Source organism: Meleagris gallopavo, chromosome 1, assembly GCF_905368555.1.
Source record: "Meleagris gallopavo chromosome 1, MGAL_WU_HG_1.1, whole genome shotgun sequence".
Taxonomy (NCBI): domain Eukaryota; kingdom Metazoa; phylum Chordata; class Aves; order Galliformes; family Phasianidae; genus Meleagris; species Meleagris gallopavo.
The window spans coordinates 110951549-110964541 of NC_139404.1; the positions used below are offsets into that span (position 1 = coordinate 110951549).

General features: G+C 46.0%; 1 protein-coding gene across 2 annotated transcripts in view; it reads right to left on the bottom strand.

Annotated features, from left to right (window-relative positions):
• Positions 1–8492: 8492 nt before the first annotated feature.
• Positions 8493–12993, bottom strand: part of TSPAN7 (tetraspanin 7) — an 88530-nt gene continuing 84029 nt past the window's right edge. The window contains exons 7-8 of one of the 2 annotated variants that reach the window (XM_085209924.1): positions 9828–9900; positions 8493–9560 (exon numbers count right to left, since the gene is read on the bottom strand). In XM_085209924.1, the coding sequence (XP_085066050.1) occupies positions 9832–9900 (69 nt within the window). In that variant the 3' untranslated portion in view covers positions 8493–9560; positions 9828–9831. Of the gene's footprint in view, positions 9561–9597; positions 9727–9827; positions 9901–12993 lie in introns of those variants that run through there. The other variant, XM_085209932.1, reaches the window with a different exon arrangement.

Sequence of the window (12993 nt, forward strand, 5' to 3'; positions counted from 1 at the left end):
TACCATGACATACCTTTGTGTCGCTGGGTGATTGCCTGCTGTCTTTTACAAGGCTATAGTATGTCCCCTTGCTCCTGGGAAGGGTTTCATTTCTGTTCCAGCTTTTGGTGACATACACCCTCTTGGTTGGGCCCAACAGCACAGATACATGCAATCTCATGACCTCCTGCCTTCTGTTGTCAAATCCATTGACTTTAGTAGGCTTAGTGGGAAGTAGCCAGTCAAGCGATATCTCTTATTGGAAGGTTTGATGTTGCAAGTTTTAATCTTTGCTTAAAATTTATTGCTCTTCTACTCATTTGTGTGGCTGTGGTTAGCTTTGCAGTGACCATGTTTTCAGAGTTAGACCCTGAAACATCAGCACAGTGTCTTCTTGTTGCACATTGCTCATATCATTCTCATGACAATCACTCTATCTTAGCTTCCCAACTTTTTCCTTTCTGAAGTCTTGGTGATTGCTTCTAGCTGGAAGAATTCTACACGCGCACCAAACCTGTATTTTTATCATCCCTAGCAGAAACGACTTTCCCTCTTTTTGTGTGTGTTTTTCCTCTGCCTGCTTTCATGGAACCATGGGATCATTAAGGTTGGAAAAGCCCACTAAGACTGACTAGTCTAGCCATCAACCCATCACCACCATGCCCACTAAGCTTTACTTTGGAATTTCCAGCCGCATGCTCTTTGACCCTTTCGAGACAACACATTCCGTTGTGTTGTGTTTGCATTGTGTCTTGGCAGGGTACATTGCTTGGCCCAGTAGGGTCTGAGTGTCCATGCCCAGGTGGCCTGTGTTGTCATTTTTGGAAGCTCAACAGGGAGATATTCTGCACACTTGTGGGGTGCTATGTGAAAAAGTCTCAAGAGATGATCACCTTTGAGTTGTGGAGTTTCTTTTATATACCAGATTAAGAAGGGTAATTAAAGCTAATTATTTCTTTTGATTCTGTTTAAAATACGTATGTTCTTTTTTCTAAGTTCTTATGCAGGACATTGAACTTTGGTAGGCCACTCACTTAACTGTTGTCTCTGAAGTCACGTTTTACCCTTTTTACCATCACCCAGCCTTGTAGCTGAAACCACTACTGAGAATAAGTGCCACTCACTAGTCTTTCCCATTTTCCTACCCTACCTCAGGCCAAGAGGCAAGGTTTAATTTGGATTTTTTCCAAAGTATCCTTCCACCTTCCCTACATTTAATCTTCTAAGCCTGGTACTTGATCTGTAGGAGGCATCTGTGAAGTAAACGAAAGGAAACTTGCCAAGTAGCCCTCCAGTTGCACTGTAGTCTAGCTCAGCGCTGTTTGGGAACCACTTCCCAGCTCCCTGTTCAAGGCACTGTGAAAGTCAGCTGGAAGCTTGGTGCTGAACAAGAACCAATTAGGAAGCACAGGAGCTTTAGGTTTACTGCTGGGCTTAACACTTCGTTGGAGATTACCTCTGTGTGTGGAGATTGAACCTTGCATCGCACAGGCTCCTCCAACCGGCACTGAACGAGACATCCTTTATCATTGCCATAGTGGGAGATTGTGTTATTAGCAAGATTAGTTGCTCTGCTCTCAGACATGAGGGTGATATATTAATTTTGCCCTCTTTCGATTAGGCAGCCTTCTCCCCAAGGCTCATTAGTGAGAACAAGATTTACGGAAGCAGCCACTGCTCCTATGCTTATCTCCTCGGCTCCTTACTAAACACGTTCCTAGGATGAAGGGAGGGAACCCACAAATACACAGCATCCAGCATGACTTGTTTTCCATGTGGCAGATCAACCAACAGAAACCAGACTGGGACCAGATTCAGGGGACTGCCCTTCGCTTGCAATCGGTTTCAGAGCTGCCTCAATGATGGGCTAATGAGGTTCACCCACTGCCAGGCACCTCCCTGCAACTAAGAGCCACTATACTGCAAAGCAAAGAGAAAAACTTTGATATGTTCTGGAGGTGAGACGGCAACTACAGCTGCAAGACTCGAAAAGAAAGCAGAGTACAAGCTACTGCTTGTCATTTAGCATAGGCAAACATGAGCACAACTGAAACAACAGCCTTATCCGATTAGCAGCACCTGCAACTGACAGAAGCAGATCTGCAAAGGGAGCTGTCAGCCACCGTTGCAACACCACCGAGTGTGCTACAATACACTGAGTGGGAATAAGGAGCAGTGGTGTAAGAGGTGCAATTGCAAGAGCACTGAAGGGACACTGGCAGTGCTTGCAGGCCTGAAATTAGATCTGCCCATCTTGTGTGTGGGTGTGTGGGGGGTGCAAAATGGGATTGCGATGGGGCTCCGCTTTTCCATAAGGCAAAAAATGTATTCAAGTTCAGCCATGATATATGAGTTTATATACAATGATATTATTACTGTTGTTATTGTGATACATGGCATAATAACTGCCTTTTATACACATACCCAGACATGAGTACCACCACACGCTTATTTTCTTTGTTACAGAAAATATTCAGCATATTAAAATGTCACCAAAGTATAGTTTATCTGATTGTATTTCTTCCATGAAGGGTAAGTGGTAAAAATAAAGAGTATTGATAAACTGGAAAGCCCATGTAGGGTTTTTTCACAGCTAGGCATTCTTCTGCTCATTAACCTGCACAAAACAGAGATGAGGATTGCATGGGGGCTGGTGCTTTGTACTCACCCTCTGCAGCACACATCTTAAGGGCAGCTCATTAGGCTGCTGCCAACATATGTGGTTCCATCAGGCAGCCACTGGCAGCGAGGCTGTCTTGGGACTGTGCCTCAGACTCAGGGCTGTGACCACATCTCCTGCCTTCCTCAGGGGCACTGACCTTTGTCTTAAGAAGCCAAAGTGCTGAGAATCTTAACTGGGAAAGAAAAAGCTGAATGCCAGGGGTTTGAATGCAGTGTTGAAAACAGCACTGTCTGCATTGATGTAGGGCTCCAAGGGGCTGCTGGGATGGAGGAGCAAGGCTGACCTGAATCCCTGCAGTGGGGCTTGGGGTTCCTGTGGAAGCTCCTTCCACAGCATGGCTGAAGTTTAACCAGCTGGAGAGGGACCATGGTAATTCCAGCAAGAAGGAAGAAGTGGACCCATCATGTCATTCTGGCAGGCATGCTGTGGAAGAGCTATATTTGCAAGTATCCTTTGGGTGGTAACGCAGTGTCAGGATGAAGGACACAGCCTGGAGCAAGAGGAGACACTGTGCCCTTGCAGGGTAGTTCTTTGGCACCAGCAAGTAACACAGCCTCATCTAAGGGTACATGAGGACCTGCAAGATAAAGGGCCTCCTTATTCACCCGGTGAATCTGTCCTTGTCTTCTTTCTGAAGCCCAGCAGTGGCATGACACCAGCAGCACCCTTAGCCTCTCACCCCGGCAATCCTGATTGCTGAGAGCTGGCCGGAGGAGTTTCCCCACCCGAGGCTGACCACCTGAGAGCAATAATTCGAGAGGAGGCAAGGCTGTGAGCTGCAATCTTTGTAACTGATGCTTTCAGAAATGAGTCTTTTGTTTTTCTGGATATCCAGCCTGTCAGGCTGCCTGGAGCCCGGCAATCATCCCCGTGCTGCCTGCTCAGCCCCTCAGCAGCAAGCAGCCCTCAGGACCCGGTGGCCTTGCTCCTGCACCCGCTCTACTCTGTGACCTCACCTTTGTTGCTGTGTGAGGCTTTAGGCACAGCAGAAGGACATAAAACTATTAGAGCGTGTCCAAAGAAGGCCTGTGATGATGATGAAGGGTTCGGGGGACAAGATACATGAGGGACAGCTGAGGTCCCTGGGTGTCATCAGTGCAAAGTAGAGGAGCTGAGGGGAGGCCTGATGGCAGCTGCAGCTCCTCACAAGGAGCAGAGGGGCAGTGCTGAGCTCTAGGGGTCAGGGAAAGGGGCTGCACCACAGGACGGTGGGCATGGAACGGGCTGCCCAGGGCTCTGGGCACGGCCACCAGTGCTGGAGTTCAGAGAGCATCTGGACAGTGCTCTCAGACATAGGGTTTGATCTTCGGTGGTCTTGTGTGGAGGCCAGAATTGGACTAGGTGATCCTTGTGGATCTTTTCCAACTCAAGATATTCTTTGATTGTATTGTTCCCAGCTTCAGCACTTCCTGCAAAGATTACCTTCCATGATATTGCAAGAAAATGAATAATGGAAAATGATGGGCTCCAGAGTACTGTGTGAATCCATGGGAGACCCACCTCAGCCTTCCTCAGTTCTTAAGATCCCACCAAATCTTCATCCATTTAGTTCGTAGAAAAAAAGCAAAAGTCAAACAAGACAGGGCAACTCTCCCAAAGCAATAACTGCAAACGCTTTAATTTAAATATGCCGTTATCGTACCCCAACACGTAATCCTTATGCCCAGATACTGTAAATGTGGAGGTTAAGTGATTATTAACTCAAGTTCCAAAACTAATCCCAGCTGGCTGACCTTTTAAAAACCTTTTTAGTTAGGAAAAAAAGACTTTTTTTTCCCCCTTGTAAAACTTTCCCCTAGAGCTCTGCTAACCCTTCCAGCAAAAACGGCTCAAGAAGGGGTAAACCACTTACTGGTGTTAAATTGAGGAATGCTTTCTTCCCCTTGATGCTGAAATCAAAGTGCAGCACATGGATCGGCCTCCGCCGTGCAAGCACTCCTTCATCCCCACTTCTCCACAGCCAAGTGCTGCTCTGCCATCATGTAGTGACCCTGTCCAGCAAGAACTGAGAGGCTGTAGTAGGGATTTTAGCCTCCCTCAGAACATGGCTGTGATGAAAAAAAAAGTTTCCCCTACATAATTTTTTTTAAAGCTAAGTGACTACATCCAAACAAATGTCTGTTGAAAACTTCTTACAGCTGCAGCTAGGCATCCATAATCTACAAAATGCCAAGACTGAGGTTGCCTAAACCAACTGTAACGTGGCCCTGTGCCCACTGAGATGACCTCAATGGAGTCTGCACTTCCAAATACTCTCCTTTCTATCTTCTGCCCATTTTTTCCAGCCCTCACACTCAGCCTGTGCTTCATGCATGACTATTTCCCTGATGCATCCAGAAGGGCAGTGCTGTGATACTGTACGATCACCCCCAGGCAGTACAGCACTGCATGCCGAGCAGTCATTACATTCTGCTCACCTGGGAGCTTCACCTTGCTGCACATAACGGTGTAGCAGCAGAGATGTGGCCACACAGAGACAGACGTTCAGCAGAACCAGCTGTTAAAATTCACATCGGTCCAAAGCCAGTGCTGCTCTTTCCCCCCGGCCTCTGCCACCTGGCTGCCAAACAGCCTTAGATGGTGGATCGGCCACCTCCTGATTGTCACACAGATGGCTCGTGTTCTGCCCTGCCAGGCTCCATGGACACATTGAGCGAAGGGTAGTGACCAGCACTGGCGCATCTCCAGCAGTGTCATAAGATTTGCACCCAGAGACACCCGTCTTTTTGGGTGCTGCACTTCATCTCCTTGATGAAGTTGGTTCTGTCATACTAAGCCAAGCAAATTAATCATAGAATCACAGACTCGTTAAGATTGGAAAAGACCTCTCAGATCATCTAGTCCAACTGCCCACCTACCACCAATGCTGTGGTAGGTGTCCCTCAGTGCCACACCTACGCTTAATGGCCTTTCATTTTGAAGCCTCCTGCTCCAGTGCTCACCAGCAGTACGAGTGCCTCATGTTTGTGATCATCCCACAGCCTGCATTTTCAAACGACGCTGGCTTAGAACAACATTAACCTGAAATGGATTATTATTGGGTTGACTGCTCCTTGGGGTCTAATGATAAGCATTCATTAATTCTCAGGGCAGGAGAGCTAATTACTTTTTTCTTTTTTTTTTTGAAAAAAGAGCTTGCTAATTGCCAATAACATTTTTATTGAATTGGTCTCATAAAGCTATATATTTTTTTATATTTATTTATTTTTCATACCGTAGCAGATAAAGTACGTGATCCAAACAAACTGCAGGCTGAGCTTCTTCTCTGTGCAGAGGGGAAGCCATCCTCTGCACTGAGTACCGGAGACTGTAGGAAGGTAAAAGCAGCGGCATGCACAGTAACCCGTGGGCTCAGTGGGCCTGCTTCTGTAGCTGGAGGAAGAACTAACACACCCAACATGTGCATCACAGTGAATCCTGGGAGGGAGAAAATTCCAGGCGACTTTTACTCGCTTTTAATTACAAATAACGATCAGCCTGAAGACACTGAATAATCAACAAAAGGATTAACCGGTTCTTTTGACATGTAATAAACTACAAACACAATGATGAAAGTAAATCCCACATAAGCACAAACAAGCCCATGGGAACAAACTACTCTCACAAAGCCTCAGGCCATGCCATGGATTTAAGCTGGCCATGAACATCACTGCATGTGCACCACAGGCTTTTTGCAGTCTTGCAGTCCCCACAGCACATTGAAATGCTTCCCGCTTAAAACCATTTTGACCAAAAAAATAGAGGGATGCGTTTTTGCTTTTTTCTCCCACTCCAGAATTTCTCCTATGGGGCAACAACCATTTCTTGTACCGTGTTTTCTGTTTCTCTCATGCAGACAGAGCACACAAAGCATGGCTTCCTACCCTGCCCGACAGCCTATTGGGAACAATTTCTCCTCAGAAAGAGTGGTGAGGCAGTGGCACAGGCTGCCCAGAGAGGTGGGGCAGTCACCGTTCTTGGAGGTGTTTGAGGACCGTGTGGATGTGGCACTGAGGGACATGGGCAGTGGGCATGGTGTGATGGGCTGCTGGTTGGACTAGATGGTGATAGTCTTTTCCAATCTTATTGATTCCATGATTCTATGATAAACCCAGATCAGGAGTGTTGTTAGTAAACCTATTTGCTCATCATCACTGACTTTTTATCCAGGCAGATTGTGATAGGACAAGGGTAAATGTCTTTAAACTAAAAGAGGGGAGACTTAGGTCAGATGTTGGGCAGAAATTTTTTCCCCAGAGGTGGAGAGGCGCTGGCACAGTTGCCCAAAGAAGCTGTGGTGCCCCATCCCTGGTGCTCAAGGCCAGGTTGGATGGATCCCTGGGCAGCCTGAGCAGGCCAAAGTCCTGCGACACGGGGTTCCTTCACAGTGATGCTCACCAATACAAACCTTTTCAGCTCACAGTGGCAACTTTCTCTGCTACTGCTTCATCCTTGCTAGTGCCATGTTGTGCTTTCCGGGGAGAAGTAGTTTGGCTCTAGCACTTGGCTCTGTGTGTGTATTTTCAGAAGAATGTGTGATCCTCACTGACACCAGGGTCGGCAGTGATGCTGGGACCTGCTCCTGATTGTTATTCCTGGGGGACATCTATCTGGAGGTTAGCAGGGGAGAAAAACATGGGTAGCTCATGGGTGAGATTTTCCCAGTGTGGATAAATGCAGGAAGAGGCATTGCTCTAGCATCCTATGGCCCAATCACTTGCTCAAGCCACAACTGTTTTTTCATCTGAGGGCATGGACTGCAGGTGCAAGTGCTAAGCCTGAATCCACAGGGCTCGTAAGTGACTTCAGTGCCAATTCACAGTGCTTAGCATTCATGGGAGAAAACAAATGCAAGGCAAATAAATCAAGCAGCAACAAACAAGGGCTAATGAGAGAGCAGAACAAAAGCTCGGTCTCCACTCTACCCCATGTAGTCAATGTTTTGAGTTAGATTTGAATCTCAAGGACAGCTTGATTGGAGGGAAAGATGGGGAGAGAGAAGGGAGATGGGAAAATTGCTTTTGTGAGCGCTTCATTTGATCAAAGGTGGTTATTTGGTTTGTAGGAAAAAAGGAATAGAAATGCTTCTATGAGATAAGCAGGATTTGGTGTGCAACAGCTCTCAGCCTGAGCTGTTCAGATCTTGAAAGTTCGGCCCCTCTTCGGCTATGGGTGAGCCCACAGCTTTCACATCAGGCATGTAAGTGCGTCTGCTTGAGGTAGGGAAGCGCATTTCCGCAGGATACGTACCACGACGTTCTCTGCTTGCTATACCTGCATGGTGGTGAGGGAACAGCTCAGACACAAAGGACCTTCAGCTGGAAGTCAGGGCATCCCCAGCCACCAGAGGCTTCTGCAACAGAGCACACTGCGGGCTCCTCAACATGCAGTGCTCCTCTCACACAGACGTACTCAGCCTTTGCGCATCCGATGAGAAAGAGATAAAGGCTTTTCCATGAATGCAGCAGAGATGGCTGTGATCCCCCCCCATCCCTCTTCCCCCACCCACACGCTCACCAAAATCAAAGAGAAATGCGGCGCAAAGGACGGGATAATTAAACGCTGCAGATTGTATCAGTCACAAGAAGAGAATTTGCAAAGCAGAGGGTATGTATTTGTCACATGGTGAAACCAGCTGTGGAAGGTTTTTCTCAGAGCTTTGAAACAATTCCAGCTCTTCTTTTTTTTTCTTTTTTTTTCCCAGAGTAATAACATTTTTCTGTCAAAAACAAGTTGGTTGTTAAAATATGCATAAAGGCATGTCACTCCAAGCTGTGCACTCGTGTTTCATTTTCACTTCCCCCCTCAAAAGAGTTTTGTTATGACTAAAGAACAAAAAGGAAGCAGCAAGAAATCTGTAATGGTTCCATTTATTAATACATATATCACAAATACTCACAATATCAATGCATTCTCGTTGGCATGCTAGACAGAGGCATTATTAAAAAAGTCCTATTGTTTTTTTAAAAAGGTTTTAAATTTTTGCTTTCCCCCAAAAATATTCCATATGCCTGTTGGTGGTGGTGTCTGTGAGTTTTTTGTTGTTTCTATTTTGATTTGATTCAACGATGTACTTGGTGGCTGCAACCTCAATGCAAAAAAGAAGAAAGAAAAAGAAAGAAGAGGAAAAAAGTCCGAAGGCCGCGGTACAGCACGGTTCAATTAGTTCATAGCTATCTAATAAAAATAAAGGGAGCAAAATTACTGCCTTCACAGTAAGCGACAACACAGCTTCATAACAGTATTACACAGGATCAGGTTCAGAGGCAAAATGCACTAGACGAAGCCTACTGGGATACGCACTGGGCATACAACACTGAGTAAGAATCAAAGATGTCGAAGAACACCGGGAGGAACGGTTCCCTTCAAGCACAACATTTTAACATCGTTTTCAAGTATCTTTATGTTATGTTACCGATTCCTTTGTCTGCGGGGAAGGGGAGCGGGGAAGGGGGAAAGGGTGAAAACCTTAGTAAAGCATAAACAAACCAAGAAATTAAGAGAAACCCAAAAGAATACATAGTTCATATACCGGTTTATATGAATGTGTGCAACACTTATTAACCATGGTGAAAGGCTAATCGTGCCCTCCGGTCACTACATGCACAGCCTGATCGATGCTGTTAATGAATTACCTGTGTTAACTTACAATGCAACTACAGCGTGACCAAGAGCGCGCCGTCCTGGCCCAGGGGTCGGCTCTGGGCGCACGGCGGTGCTTCACAGGATGGTACACTACGCATGGGGCAGGTCGGGAGGTTGGGGGGAGGCGAGTGTGCGCGCGCGCACGTGCTTGCTTGGGGGGGTGTGCGTGCGTGCGTGCGAGAGACAGTGTGTGCTATAACATTCGTGTCAGTCTTTCTTGAACGCTGCAGTTCCTGATCTTGGGACAGGCGCTGGGCTTCACGCTTCCGAAAGACTGGATGAAGGGACAAAAGACAAGAGGTGGGTCGGTTTGGGTGCCAGCAGCAGGTATTGTGCTCTCTCTTTTCAAGAGGGAAGCTGAAGTGGCGAGACAGTCAATCGTACATCCTCCCTCTCCCCCTCCTTCCTTCCCCCCCTTTCTTTTTCAACCAGACAGAACGCTGGAATAAAAAACACAAAGCAAGACATCACATGGGAAGACTAAATTCTTGATTATTGTGTCGCTTGTCCACTACCTTTAACACAAGAAGGAAAGGCTCACCTTGTTACACCATCTCATACTGGTTAGCAGTAATAAACCGGGACAGGCAGCATGCCAGCAGCATCCCGATCAACTGTTTCAAACAAGAACGGAAGAAGTTAGTTTGAGTGAGTGCAGAGCAAAGGAGAGGCTGTGGTAAGCAGAGACTTCACGTTCTGGTGCTATCGCCCACAACGGAACTTATCCCCTACCCTCTGATCAGAGAAATAGCATTAAAATTTCTTGTCCTTCCTCATGAGATCTTTCTCTTGATCATTATCAAAGCCTCTTTGTTTGATAGCACATATTTTACTACTTTCCCATCCCGCTGCCACTGCCAGCCCAGCACAGGCAGGATACCTGATGGGCTGCTGCCTGGCTGCATTTCACTCACCCATTCCACTCAGTTCCTGACCCCCCCGAGCATTTATGCTTTCTTTACAAATGATGCAGCACTCGATAAATGAACACTATAAATCTGGAAATTAAAAAAAAAAAAAAAAAAAAAGCCTTTCATTATTCCCTTGGATATAACTCAGATTATTGAAAACAGATCCCTCATCTCCACCCTTCAATAAACTCTCAGTCATTTTAACGTTTTGCCTATTGCAATTTGTTAGCGTTTCTTCCATATGCTAACGGCGTTAATGCGCTATACATAATTCAGCCTCATTTTTCTCATTTGGACTGGTCAATTAATTAACTCATGAGCATATCCAGATTGTCACAGTTCATCAGCAGCCACGGGGCGAGGCGAGGGGGCTGCCTCTGCGGGAGTATCAGCCTTTCCTTGACCTTGCTCCAACCAGCTGCAGTGGCTCTTGCTAACGCTTGGGGCGTCCCAGCTGCTCCAGCTCCCAGCTAGCTTTTTTGGGACTGGCTTGTGCTCAAGAAGGCAGACTCTGCTGCAGGAGCCTTGCACAGCTGAGTGACTCAACACATGTCGCAGCTGAGCTGGCATAAGCCCAGAGCGAGGCCAAGCTGGGGTACCACACATCCAGATAAACTGCTTTATGCCCCTAAGACCTCATATCTCTGGTCGAGCCATACTTCACTATGTGGAAATTTGCTACTACCTCTCCCTCTCCTATTTCAGAGACTGCCTGATTGCCAGCCAGCACAACCGCCCCAGGAGCAGCATGGCACAAGTGGTGGGTGTCAGATCACATCCCGCCATGACTATGCTAGGCACCTCCAAAGGGCATGGAGTCATCAGCCTGAACCTCTACCAGCTCCATCCAACACGCAAACACCAATTTCGGCACCAAGTAACAAGGATGATACTGCTTTGGTTATAACTGGACTTGGGTCACAGGTAACACTTCCTGAACGGCCTCCAATACAAATCTCAGCCACTAGGTTTTGGGGGCTATATTATCACAGATGCTGAGAGAGATGTGGGTGCCAAAAACCCTCCACAGCTTTGAAAATCTCACTTGATAGCAAGAAGACATTTTAGCCACGTTGAAGCCTTTTCTGCTTCATGTCTTTAGACAGATGTTCCTGCAGAAAACTTGGTAGCTAGAGTGCTCAAGGCTTGCCTGTGACCAGTGTCGCCAACAATTTGTTGTTGTTGCAGACAGTATGACACAGAGTGTCCCTTCTGGTGACGGACCTTGGTGTCATTTACCCTCAAAAGGTTTGGGAAAGGCCAGAGAAGATCTGGCTGTCCTCCAAAGGACAGGAGTATAGTAGGCACGGTGGTTCAGACTGACAGAAAACTCAGCTGGAAATCAATAATACTAAGATGCTGGTAGATCCTACACCTACTCTTTGCAACATTATCCAGCAACTGACCCAGAGGTGGTTTTGTTGTACTTAATCCCATGTTTGCAGTCTGAAAGGCTTGTTGCAGAAGACCTCTCCCAGCTAACCTCAATCACTGATTCTTCTCTTTCATGGAGGCTGCAACTCTCTAGTATGTAGCTGGCAAAGTTTCACAGCACTTGCAAACACGTGATCATGTTTTGGTGTAAGCAAGTGACTTGTAAGATGAATGACAGGTTACACATGAATGCACAAATGTCTTTCTGATCTCTGGTCTGCTCTTTAACTCTTGGCCTTGATTATTTATGCTGGTTTATGCACTTAAGTAGTTATAGTACCATAATATTCAACTTCTGTATTTCAAAACAATAGGGTGCATATCAAGCTATTGCATACACTGATTTTATAAGGCACTTTGAGCTATCGCTAGGACACAGCAGAGCCGTAACAAATATCTTAGAATTACTTTGAACTCATAAAAGTGTGTATTTTACAAGGTATGTCTTCTTTCTCACTTTTTCTTTTTCTCTCCTCTCTTCTAAGATTAGCTTTGACTCCTGAAATACTAAATGAAAACCAGAAGGTTCACTTTGATACCTCTGGTCTTGCCATAGGAAACTGGAAAATGTGGACAAATTCTTTGGGTTAGAGCAATGGAAAACCAACATCCCTCAGGCATATCTTCTTTACAACCATCCTATTGGCCAAAGTTCATTCTAGGAAGCACAATGCAGTACATGCCCTTTTCATTTCTCCATGATATGTAGGACTAATCTTAGACATACTTTAGATGTGATCACTGAAATCTATCCACAACAATTTCCTAGCAATCTTATCTCTTTTCACACACACAAAGACTGTCTTTCACAGGAATTAACAGTGAAAGCTGTCCTGCAGGACGTATTTATATCTTATTATACTGAAGAGAAACTGAAGTGTGATTTGAATTTCTTCTTTATTTTGGTTCTCTGTATTTTCACCATTTCTCATTCATTGGAGCTACACTGAAGTCTACAAATACAGATATGTTGAAGTAATGGTGAATTCATCAGGGTACTGGGTAACCTAAAATCACTTATTTTATCTGTCAGGAATAATAGTGTAGTTCAATGATTTACCTTGCCATATTCTCAATATGCAGAGTTTCAAGCAACCAGGGTCCCTACCTCTGTTTTAGAAGACATGATGTTTTCCATGCCATGTGCCTCATACCCAAGTCAGCCTCCTGTGCACTGATACATCCTTGGCACAGGTCCTATCTCCATACTCAATCCACAGCAGTTGGTCTTCACAAGCAGCAGACTTAGTCCTACATCAGATTTCAAGTCACACACTGGATCCCAATACAGGTCTAGCTCCCCAGCCCTTGCAAAAGGGGCAATACTCTTCTCTGGGGTCCTGTGCCAGGACCAAGCCAAGT